Source organism: Staurois parvus, unplaced genomic scaffold (assembly GCF_062004578.1).
Source record: "Staurois parvus isolate SC_StPar_1 unplaced genomic scaffold, SC_StPar_1.0 ptg000431l, whole genome shotgun sequence".
NCBI lineage: Eukaryota > Metazoa > Chordata > Amphibia > Anura > Ranidae > Staurois > Staurois parvus.
In genome coordinates, this window is record NW_028318227.1 from 1,205,127 (window position 1) to 1,216,992 (window position 11,866).

The window sequence follows — 11,866 nt, forward strand, 5'->3', positions numbered from 1 at the left end:
CCAGATATAGTGAATGCAGGGTCCTGGGAGAGTGGATACAGTGAAGACAGAGTCCGGGGAGACCAGATATAGTGAATGCAGGGTCCGGGAGACCAGATATAGTGAATGCAGGGTCCGGGGAGAGCGAATACAGTGAATGCAGAGTCCGGGGAGACCAGATATAGTGAATGCAGGGTCCTGGGAGAGCGGATATAGTGAATGCAGGGTCCGGGGAGAGCGGATATAGTGAATGCAGGGTCCGGGGAGAGCGGATATAGTGAATGCAGGGTCCTGGGAGAGCGGATACAGTGAATGCAGGGTCCGGGGAGAGCGGATATAGTGAATGCAGGGTCCGGGGAGAGCAGATATAGTGAATGCAGGGTCCGGGGAGAGCAGATACAGTGAATGCAGGGTCCGGGGAGACTGGATATAGTGAATGCAAGGTCCGGGGAGAGCGGATATAGTGAATGCAGGGTCCGGGGAGAGCAGATATAGTGAATGCAGGGTCCGGGGAGACCAGATGTAGTGAATGCAAGGTCCGGGGAGAGCGGATATAGTGAATGCAGGGTCCGGGGAGAGCAGATATAGTGAATGCAGGGTCCGGGGAGAGCAGATACAGTGAATGCAGGGTCCAGGGAGACCAGATATAGTGAATGCAGGGTCCGGGGAGACCAGATGTAGTGAATGCAAGGTCCGGGGAGAGCGGATATAGTGAATGCAGGGTCCGGGGAGAGCAGATATAGTGAATGCAGGGTCCAGGGAGACCAGATATAGTGAATGCAGGGTCCGGGGAGACCAGATGTAGTGAATGCAAGGTCCGGGGAGAGCGGATATAGTGAATGCAGGGTCCGGGGAGAGCAGATATAGTGAATGCAGGGTCCGGGGAGAGCAGATACAGTGAATGCAGGGTCCGGGGAGACTGGATATAGTGAATGCAGGGTCCTGGGAGACCAGATATAGTGAATGCAGGGTCCGGGGAGAGCGGATATAGTGAATGCAGGGTCCGGGGAGACCAGATGTAGTGAATGCAAGGTCCGGGGAGAGCGGATATAGTGAATGCAGGGTCCGGGGAGAGCAGATATAGTGAATGCAGGGTCCGGGGAGACCAGATATAGTGAATGCAGGGTCTGGGGAGACCGGATATAGTGAATGCAGGGTCTGTGGAGACCGGATATAGTGAATGCAGGGTCCGGGGAGACCGGATATAGTGAATGCAGGGTCCTGGGAGAGCGGATACAGTGAATGCAGGGTCCTGGGAGACCGGATATAGTGAATGCAGGGTCCGGGGAGACCGGATGTAGTGAATGCGGGGTCCGGGGAGACCGGATATAGTGAATGCGGGGTCCGGGGAGAGCGGATATAGTGAATGCGGGGTCCGGGGAGACCGGATATAGTGAATGCGGGGTCTGGGGAGACCGGATATATTGAATGCAGGGTCCGGGGAGACCGGATATAGTGAATGCGGGGTCCGGGGAGACCGGGTATAGTGAATGCGGGGTCCGGGGAGAGCAGATATAGTGAATGCAGGGTCCGGGGAGACCGGATATAGTGAATGCGGGGTCCGGGGAGAGCGGATATAGTGAATGCAGGGTCCGGGGAGACCAGATATAGTGAATGCAGGGTCCGGGAGACCGGATATCGGAATGCAGGAACTGGGGAGACTTTCGTGGCTCCTCCCCTTTTCGGTGATCGGGTATGTTGGAAAATTCATGAAAAATGACCGATTTTCGAATCAGTGATGGTCAAATCGTACGATCGTTTTTCCAAAAAGAATATGCGCATGAGCTGTGACCTGGAAGGAACAGAAGTTTCGCCTGTTATATGGGGTGAACTTTATGACTCGGTCGGCCGATTTTCTAAATCAATGATGGCGCCATCGGATTACCGAGCGAACAATGTTTCCAATTTTCATCAAAAAATAGTTCGGAATTTGAACCGTGTATGGACTGCATAAAGCTAAAGGAAATTGGGCAGCAAATTGTATAATGTATGGCCATCCTTAATTATAAACCGAAGCACCTTGGTTTATATGGTTTTCAATGGCACAGTTCACACCAGTACCTGCAGTTCCATTGCGTTTCAGTTCCATAAAAAAAAAAAAAACGCTGCATATTCCCCACACAGAACTGTACTGGAACGTGGTAAAACACATCAAAAAAGGTGCTGGAACACACATGCCGCATCAAAAACACACCAGACCCTAGTACAGTGGAAAAAAGAAAAAAAGTATCTGGAAACAGAAAAAACACACCAGAATGAACTGCAAATGCCTTAAAACCGCACATGCAGAAGAGCACTCGGAACTACAGTGGAAAAAGAAGAAAAAAAATATCTGGAAACGCATAAAAAAACGCACCAGAACGCACTGAAAACGCATTTAAAGCATGCATGCAGAAGAATACCTGGAACTACAGTGGAAAAAGAAGAAAAAAAGAATCTGGAAATGCATAAAAAACGCAGCAGAACGCACTGAAAACGCATTAAACCGCACATACAGAAGAATACCTGGAACTACAGTGTAAAAAAAAGAAAAAAGTAACTGGAAAAGCATAAAAAACGCAGCAGAACGCACTGAAATCATATTAAAACCACGCATGCAGAAGAGCACCTGGATTTACAGTGGAAAAAGGAGAAAAAAAGAATCTGGAAATGCATAAATACGTACCAGAACACACTGAAAATGCATTAAAACCGCGCATGCAGAAGAATACCTGGAACTAAAGTGGAAAAAGAAAAAAAAAGTATCTGGAAACGCATAAAAAAAGCACCAGAATGCTCTGAAAATGCATTAAAACCGCGCATACAGAAGAATACCTTGAACTACAGTGGAAAAGAAGAAAAAAAGTAACTGAAAACGGTTTAAAAAATGCACAAGAATGCACTGAAAACACATTAAAACCGCGCATACAGAACAATACCTGGAACTACAGTGGAAAAAAAAGTATCTGGAAATGCATTAAAAAAACAGAATGCACTGAAAACGCATTAAAAATGCACATGCAAAAGAGCAGCTGGAACTACAGTGGATAAAGGAAGAAAAAAAGTATCTGGAAACGCTTAAAAAACATACCAGAACGCACTGAAAACGCACTAAAAACGCATTAAAAATGCGCATGTAGAAGAGCACCTGGAACTATAGTGGATAAAGGAAGAAAAAAAGCATACAGAACAATACCTGTAACTACAGTGGAAAAAAAAGTAGCTGGAAATGCATAAAAAACGAACCAGAACGCACTGAAAATGCATTACAAATGCACATGCAGAAGAGCACCTGGAACTACAGAGGAAAAAGAAAAAGTATCTGGAAACACATAAAAAAACACACCAGATCGCATTGAAAACGCAATAAAAACGCACATGCAGAAGAGCACCTGGAACTACAGTGGATAAAGGAAAAAAAAAGTATCTGGAAACCCGTAAAAAACGTACCAGAACGCACTGAAAACGCACTAAAAACGCATTAAAAACGCTCATGTAGAAGAGCACCTGGAACTATAGTGGATAAAGGAAGAAAAAAGTATCTGGAAACGCATTAAAAAATTCACCAGAACGCACTGAAAACGCATTAAAACCGCGCATGCAGAAAAGCACCTGGAACTACAGTGGAAAAAGGAAGAAAAAAAGTATCTGGAAATGCTTAAAAAACGTACCAGAACGCACTGAAAACGCACTAAAAACACATTAAAAACAAGCATGCAGAAAAGCACCTGAAACTACAGTGGAAAAAGAAGAAAAAAGTATCTGGAAAGGCATAAAAAAACACACCAGAATGCACTGAAAACACATTAAAACCGCGCATACAGAAGACAACCCAGAACGGATCTGGAGTGCGTTTTCGCGGTGTGAACTGGCGCTTAGCGCGATCAGCTCCAATGGATTAGCCATCGCTAGATGAAAGCCGGCACTGAACGTTCTGTACGCCACTCGCACAGGATTGAATGGGGTTCTACTATGGAGTCGCAGCAGCTCGAGGGTTAACCAGCTGGAAGGCTGCGTTGCTGCAACAGGTCCCAGCCCCCTGCGCTCGCTCAGCGCACGCTCCAGCTTCCATCCAAGTCTCTCCCACAGGGAGGCTGGACACTTCACAATGAGCTTCATGTCACAGCTGTGTGCAGTCTATAGAGAGTGATGCTATTTACGCCCCACACCCAACGCTTATATACAGGAGGAAAAGGGGATGCCAGGATGGATAATCAACTTGGACACTGACAGGCAAAGAGCAGGAGGCTGCGCTACAGGTCCCGGGGCTCCGACGGTATTCCCACCACCTCCTTGTAGCAGGACTGGTGCAAGAGCTCAAGGACATCTCTGCCATGGGGCAAGCCTTAGTGGTGGGGCATGATTCAGGTGAGGGTCTGCATGGTGGCATAGGGCTTCTGTAAGGGGGGGGGGGGGTAAACATCAGGAGGTCACTATAATAATTTTTTGTCATTTTTGCCCATGTCTTTGGGTAGATTAGAGGGGTCGATCTGTATATGTCAGGAGGTCACTATAATCATTTTTGCCCATGTCTTTGGATAGATTAGAGTCGATCTATAAATGTCAGGAGGTCCCTATAATACTTTTTGTCAATTCTGCCCATGTCCTTGAGTTGATTAGGGGGGTCGATCTGTAAACGTTAGGAGGTCACTATAATTTTTGCCCATGTCTTTGGGTAGATTAGAGGGGTCGATCTGTAAACGTCAGGAGGTCCCTATAATTCTTTTTGTCATTTCTGCCCATGTCTTTGGGTAGATTAGAGGGGTCGATCTGTAAACGTTAGGAGGTCACTGTAATCATTTCTGCCCATGTCTTTGGGTAGATTAGGGGGGTCGATCTGTAAACGTCAGGAGGTCACTATAATAATTTTTGCCCATGTCTTTGGGTAGATTAGAGGGGTCGATCTGTAAACGTTAGGAGGTCACTATAATTTTTGCCCATGTGTTTGTGTAGATTAGGGGGATCGATCTGTAAACGTCAGGAGGTCACTATAATTTTTGCCCATGTCTTTGGGTAGATTAGAGGGGTCGATCTGTATATGTCAGGAGGTCACTATAATTCCTGCCCATGTCTTTGGGTAGATTAGAGGGGTCGATCTGTATATGTCAGGAGGTCACTATCATTTTTGCCCATGTCTTTGGGTAGATTAGGGGGGTCGATCTGTATATGTCAGGAGGTCACTATAATTCCTGCCCATGTCTTTGGGTAGATTAGAGGGGTCGATCTGTATATGTCAGGAGGTCACTATCATTTTTGCCCATGTCTTTGGGTAGATTAGGGGGGTCGATCTGTATATGTCAGGAGGTCACTATAATTCCTGCCCATGTCTTTGGGTAGATTAGAGGGGTCGATCTGTATATGTCAGGAGGTCACTATCATTTTTGCCCATGTCTTTGGGTAGATTAGAGGGGTCGATCTGTATATGTCAGGAGGTCACTATAATTCCTGCCCATGTCTTTGGGTAGATTAGAGGGGTCGATCTGTAAACGTCAGGAGGTCACTATAATTCCTGCCCATGTCTTTGGGTAGATTAGAGGGGTCGATCTGTGTTCCTCTACCACTGACAATGGATTTGTGATATATTAATAATCTGCACTTCTCTGTAGGCACTGCCTTGACTCGACCTCACCGGATAATAAGTCAAATAGCATTTCAATGTGAAGGATTCGATCCGTAGATCGAGCATGCTTCGGATTGGAACGGAGAGGTCGGATGATATATATTTATTATTATATATATATATTTTCTTTGAAAGATGCGGAACGTTTCCATTGAAGGTCATGGCCTGAGCCAGCTAGAGGTCAGCGTGGAAGTGTAGTCCTTCAGCAGAGAACTAGAAATCCCAACTAATCTTCCGGGAGAATTCTTTTTATAAAGATGGAATTTTAGTTCAGAATAAAGGTTGGATTGGGTTTGTTGCTGGGGGAGGGGGGGGGCGAGGGAGGTGGAACTATTCTCAGGAACGTAGTCGCAGTCTCCAGCACTAGCAATGCTCAAAGTGTCCGGAAAGCCAAGTGAGGAGCACAGCGGAGCCCAAGCACTCTTCGATGCCATGTCCAACGACCAGATGCACCTGGCCCGATTCATCCTGGATGCCCTGGATGGGAAAATCGTAAACACCAGAGGAGGCGACTTACGCAGGACCCCCCTCATTTGCAGCGCCCTTCTCCCCGAGCCACGTGCCCGTCAGCGATACATGCAGCTCCTCCTGGAGAGGGGCGCAGAGGTGAACAGCAGAGATCGGGCAGGGCGCACTGCACTCAGCTATTCCTGCGAGAGGGGCCACCTGCAGGAGGTCAAGATCTTGGTTCAGCACGGAGCGGATCCGGAGCTACCGGACCTGTGGGGGAACACGGCGCTCATTTACGCAACGGTTTCGGGACACGCGCCGGTGCTGGACTTCCTCGCCAGGGCTTTTAAAAGGCTGGGTTTGCAAATCGACCGAGCCAACCGCGTGGGCAACTCAGCCTTAGACGTGGCGCGATATTTGGGGTTTAAAGACTGTGAACATGTGCTAAGCGGTGGCAGCTTAGGACGCAGGAATGATTCGCAAGACCCTCCGAACTGTCCTTGGAGTGAGCAGCAGCCAACCGGGTCCCGCGGAGGGGCGCACAGTTTTCTGCTGGGGAGAAGCAGGTCTTTGGCGGCTCATCGACATCTAGAATCTATGGACTCCATTGAGGAGGAGGACGGGGACAAGGGAGGCTCTGCTACGGATTCACCAGGATTCTCCAGTGTGTTGAACCCCAGACCTCGGTCGTTTAGCCTCCAGTATGGTGGACGTTCTGGCGATCGTAAAGGAACTGGGCTCTACCTACCTGCTTTGAGCAGTGCTTCCATCCAAATCTCCACCACTCTCTACTCCCCCCGCCCTGGGAAACCGCACGAGCCTGCTTTAGCTCCTCTTCCAGGGCCACTGGGGATTTTACTTACACCATTATCTGCTAACCCGGCCTCAAAGACCTGTACGGCCAAAGACCTCTTACCCGGATGCTCCAAAGACTCGGGGTTATGTCGGTTTAATGACCACTACTACCAGAAACGGAGCAGCTTGCCTTCAACCCTACTGGCCCCAACGCCTCCAGACAGAGATCTGTTGAACTCCCGAGCCAAGAACTCTGGGACTTCTCTGCCCCCTGTTGGATTAAGTAATCCTTTCACGGTGTTGGGAAACAAACTGCTGAGGCGTTTCACGTTTCCCGAGTTTAAAAAACAGCAATCGTCCGAAATCAATGCAGGCAAGAGCCCCGGCAACAACGGGGAGGGAGCTAAGGAAGCCGGAGGTAGGGGGATAGCAAGGTCGGAAACCTTTCCCTTCAGCAAAACCCATCCGCAAGTGGTCAGCAAGCCCAGCGTGGACAGCATCAGCAGCGTCAAGTGTGAGTTTGATTTTCAGCAGCAGAGTGGATCATGATGCTGTGTCTGTCTGTCCAGCGACACCCTTTCAATGTCACCATCGCCCCAACAAGCTTCCTTTCCAACTGATATGCATCAGAATTGCTGAAGTTCAAAAGAAGTCTTTGATGTGAACATGGATCCATTTCGTAGTGTTTTAAGATCTTCTTTTTTTTTTTTTTTTAAAGATGTCTACTGATAAATGTTTACTGGAAGTTTCAACTTACATATGCACAGATGTCTGCAATTAGTGGGATCAAACGTCGCTGCATACGTATTTATTAGTAATTGGCTAATGTTTTTAAAAAATGTGTGATATGCAAGCATGTGAGTCTGGGCGATGTCTGTCAAATGATCGTTGATACCGCTTGTCCCTTTTTTTTTTTTTTTTCATTTAAAATCAACAGCACAATTAAACTATTTTCTATGTAAGTACAAAAGAAGTTGAAATGAATAAGTACCAACTGGATTTATAAAACTTGAACCAGATGTGAAGCCAACGACTGGAACAACCAATAAGGTTTCTTCTTTCGTTTTCTGTGAAATTGCAAAAAAAAAAAAAAAAGGTCATTACTTGCTATGGGTCACAGAATACAATTTCCTAAGTAACTTTAGAAAGAGGTCAAAAGACTGTATTATTGTATATAGCAGCCATTCTCAACCAGAATTGCATGGAACCGTAGGGTTCCTCAAGAGGTGGCTTGGGGGATCCTTGAGCTTTGACTTCCCTACCTTTCTTCTGATGGTGCCTGCATAGTTTCATGTCCACTGGTGGTCCACGTGGCAGAGGCTCCCATGGCCATATGTCTAAGGATGGGTAGTAGCCATCTGGTTGATCGCTCTGTAAACCGGAGGACTCTACCCATTCTTCGACACAGGCACCTCTGCCTATAGAAACCACCAGTAGGCTTTTTTTAGACCTCTTCTAATTTAATTTGCTCAACACCTATCTGGGAAGCCAACAGAGGATCCAGGATTGGGATCCTGCAGAAGGTTGTCCCATCGGGTGACCACAGCCTCAACAGGTGTAAGTCATTTTTCATTTTTTTATTTATTTTATCCTATTCATAAACTTTTTGAGACAATCATCACATTTGAGTCAATTATGTCACTATGTCTAAAGATGGGTGGTAGCCATCGCTCTGTAAACTGGAGGACTCTACCCATTCTTAGACACGGGCACCTCTGCCAATAGAAACCACCAGTAGGCTTTTTTAGACCTCTTCTAACTTAATTTGCTCAACAACCTGTCTGGGAACCCAACAGAGGATCCAGGATTGGGACCCTGCAGAAGGTTGCCCCATCGGGTGACCACAGCCTCAACAGATGTAAGTCATTTTTCTTTTTTATTTATTTTGAGACAATCATCACATTTGAGTCAATTATGTCACTATGTCTAAAGATGGGTGGTAGCCATCGCTCTGTAAACCGGAGGACTCTACCCATTCTTAGACACGGGCACCTCTGCCAATAGAAACCACCAGTAGGCTATTTTAGACCTCTTCTAACTTAATTTGCTCAACAACCTGTCTGGGAACCCAACAGAGGATCCAGGATTGGGACCCTGCAGAAGGTTGCCCCATCGGGTGACCACAGCTTCAACAGATGTAAGTCATTTTTCATTTTAGTATTTATTTTATTCTATTCATAAACGTTTTGAGACAATCCTCATATTTGAGTCAATTATGTCACTATGTCTAAAGATGGGTGGTAGCCATTGCACTGTAAACCGGAGGATTCTACCCATCCTTAGACACGGCACCTCTGCCAACAGAAACCACCAGTAGGCTTTTTTTTAGACCTCTTCTAATTTAATTTGCTCAACACCTGTCTGGGAACCCAACAGAGGATCCAGGATTAGGACCCTGAAGAAGGTTGCCCCATCAGGTGATCACAGCCTCAACAGATGTAAGTCATTTTTCTTTTTTATTTATTTTGAGACAATCATCACATTTGAGTCAATTATGTCACTATCAGGGCTCTCCTGCCCCCCTCTTTTCTTTTCTGATGGACACCTTGAGCTGCTCTGTGGGCCTATAACCAGCCTATCGTTGCTGAACCCCTCAGACTTCCATGGACCACCATATCCTAAATCCTATGAAATTTCCTACATCCAGTTTTCCAGGGTGCACAAAGATCCTGTAACCCAAAGCAAGTCCTGATTTGTCCTAGGCATAGGCAAGGAGAAGATAAGTCTACTTCTTGGAGAAACCTCATTTGTACAAAACCTGCACTAGTACTGCGATGGTATGTTTTGTGCTATGCTTGTTACTGTACAAAGGTGTTTTTATCTCTTTTGCCTATTTGTTTTATAAGATTTAACCTTTTTGTTTAATGAGTACCAAATGTTGACCCTCAGCAACCAGAAACCGTACCCCATTATGCAAACCACATGTTCTATGATGATTGAACACATCTATAATGATTGAATAATTTGAATAAACATATCACTAGGCTATCATAATACAATCAAACTTAAAGGACTGGACCAGGGGCGGACTGACAACTCATGGGGCCCCCGGGCAAAAGGGGATCATGAGACCCCTGTGTCCTAGCCCACACTCAAACCATACCCAAAAAAACTTATGAAAGGTACCAGGGGCATCTCATGGGGCCCCCTACTGATCCCGGGCCCTCGGGCAGTGCCCAAATGGTCAGTCCGCCCCTGGACTGGACTCTATGACATAATAATGTATATACTACTACTGTATCATTCTTTATAGCAGCCATTCTCAACCAGAATTCCATGGAACCGTAGGGTTCCTCAAGAGGTGGCTTGGGGGATCCCTGAGCTACAACTTCCCTACCTTCCTTCTGATGGTGCCTGAATAGTTCCAGGTCCAATGTCACTTGGCAGGGCCAACAGCATGACTGCAAGGGTGGCATTCCACCACTTTACAGGGGCATCCTTCCTACTTACCACTACTAACGTAAGGGAGATTTGCCCAATGACCCCCCAAGTTGACCAAATCTAAATGATGGTTTCCTAAAAACCTGAAAAGGGTTCCTCTGGGGTAAAAAGGTTGGGAAAGGCTGCTTTACAGAGCCCATTGTAAGAATCGTTGGATTTCTAAGTCCTCATGCACGCGGGGCGTTTTGATAACGCTGGTAACATTTACTGTGTAAAGTCACGAGGTATTTTCAGCTTTTTCTTAGCGTTTTTGCATTAGCATTTAGCGGCGGTTTCCAGTGTTTAGTGGCGTTTTTCCACGGTTTTGCTTTTTTTAGCAGTTTTTTTACCAAACAAAAAAAATGGGGGAAGGGAGAGGGTTAAAAAAGGTCCAGAAATGCCAGTTTGCAGCGTTTTACCGTGTTAGAGCATTTTTACAGCTAAAAAACTCCTCTAGAAACCCACTAGTCCTGTTTTTTTTTTTTTTTTTTTTTTCCAGCCAGAAAACGTTGATTCCAGTCTGTGTGTATGGACACATAGGATAACATGCCGGGGATGGACACGTGGGATAACATGCCGGGGATGGACACGTGGGATAACATGCCGGGGATGGACACGTGGGATAACATGCCGGGGATGGACACGTGGGATAACATGCCGGGGATGGACACGTGGGATAACATGCCGGGGATGGACACGTGGGATAACATGCCGGGGATGGACACGTGGGATAACATGCCGGGGATGGACACGTGGGATAACATGCCGGGGATGGACACGTGGGATAACATGCCGGGGATGGACACGTGGGATAACATGCCGGGGATGGACACGTGGGATAACATGCCGGGGATGGACACGTGGGATAACATGCCGGGGATGGACACGCGGGAGAACATGCCGGGGATGGACACGCGGGAGAACATGCCGGGGATGGACACGCGGGAGAACATGCCGGGGATGGACACGCGGGAGAACATGCCGGGGATGGACACGCGGGAGAACATGCCGGGGATGGACACGCGGGAGAACACGCCGGGGATGGACACGCGGGAGAACACGCCGGGGATGGACACATAGGATAACATGCTGGGGGGGTTTACTAGCTGTAGAAAAAAAGTACAAAAATGTCAAAAGCCAAAAACAGCCGCTGTAAAAACGTCCAGTATGCATGAGGACTAACAATCAAATCTATGGGGAAAGTTTTTAAACACATGTTCATTTTGGTTGTAATGAACAATATTTTTTTATGATGTGTGAACGTTTTGTGTATAATTATCTGACAATCACTATGGCGGTAAACGGGTAATTAAAAGATTATAAAAAGTATCATTTGGCTTAAAGGGTAAAATACTTTCACATTAAAAATGATATTGCTCATCTACCCATCCCCATCTCTGCATCACAATTGAACCCCTACCTTGGTCATAAATAAATGCTGCTAATATTTGCCCAGCCTGTATAGTGTTGGCACAGATGGGGCCTGTTTATAGAAAAATTGCTCAATTGTATTTTGTCAATATACTTATTTTCTCTGATTGTCAGCTCCTTCTAGTGTCCAGAATGCGGTATTTTCCTGATTGAGGTATTTTAGGAAAATACCACATTATGGCCACTAGATGG

At 46.5% G+C, this 11,866-nt stretch overlaps 1 protein-coding gene across 1 annotated transcript; it reads left to right on the top strand.

Moving 5' to 3' along the window:
- Positions 1-4,059: 4,059 nt before the first annotated feature.
- Positions 4,060-11,572, top strand: LOC149454410 (uncharacterized). The gene is made up of 2 exons (XM_089687594.1): positions 4,060-4,811; positions 4,943-11,572. The coding sequence occupies exon 2, from the start codon at positions 5,948-5,950 to the stop codon at positions 7,370-7,372; it is 1,425 nt and encodes a 474-aa protein (XP_089543720.1). The 5' UTR covers positions 4,060-4,811; positions 4,943-5,947; the 3' UTR covers positions 7,373-11,572.
- The last annotated feature ends 294 nt before the right edge of the window (positions 11,573-11,866 follow it).

Excerpts from the sequence above, each read along its gene's own strand:
- LOC149454410 (XM_089687594.1), top strand. The coding sequence starts at position 5,948 with ATGCTCAAAGTGTCCGGAAAGCCAAGTGAGGAGCACAGCGGAGCCCAA.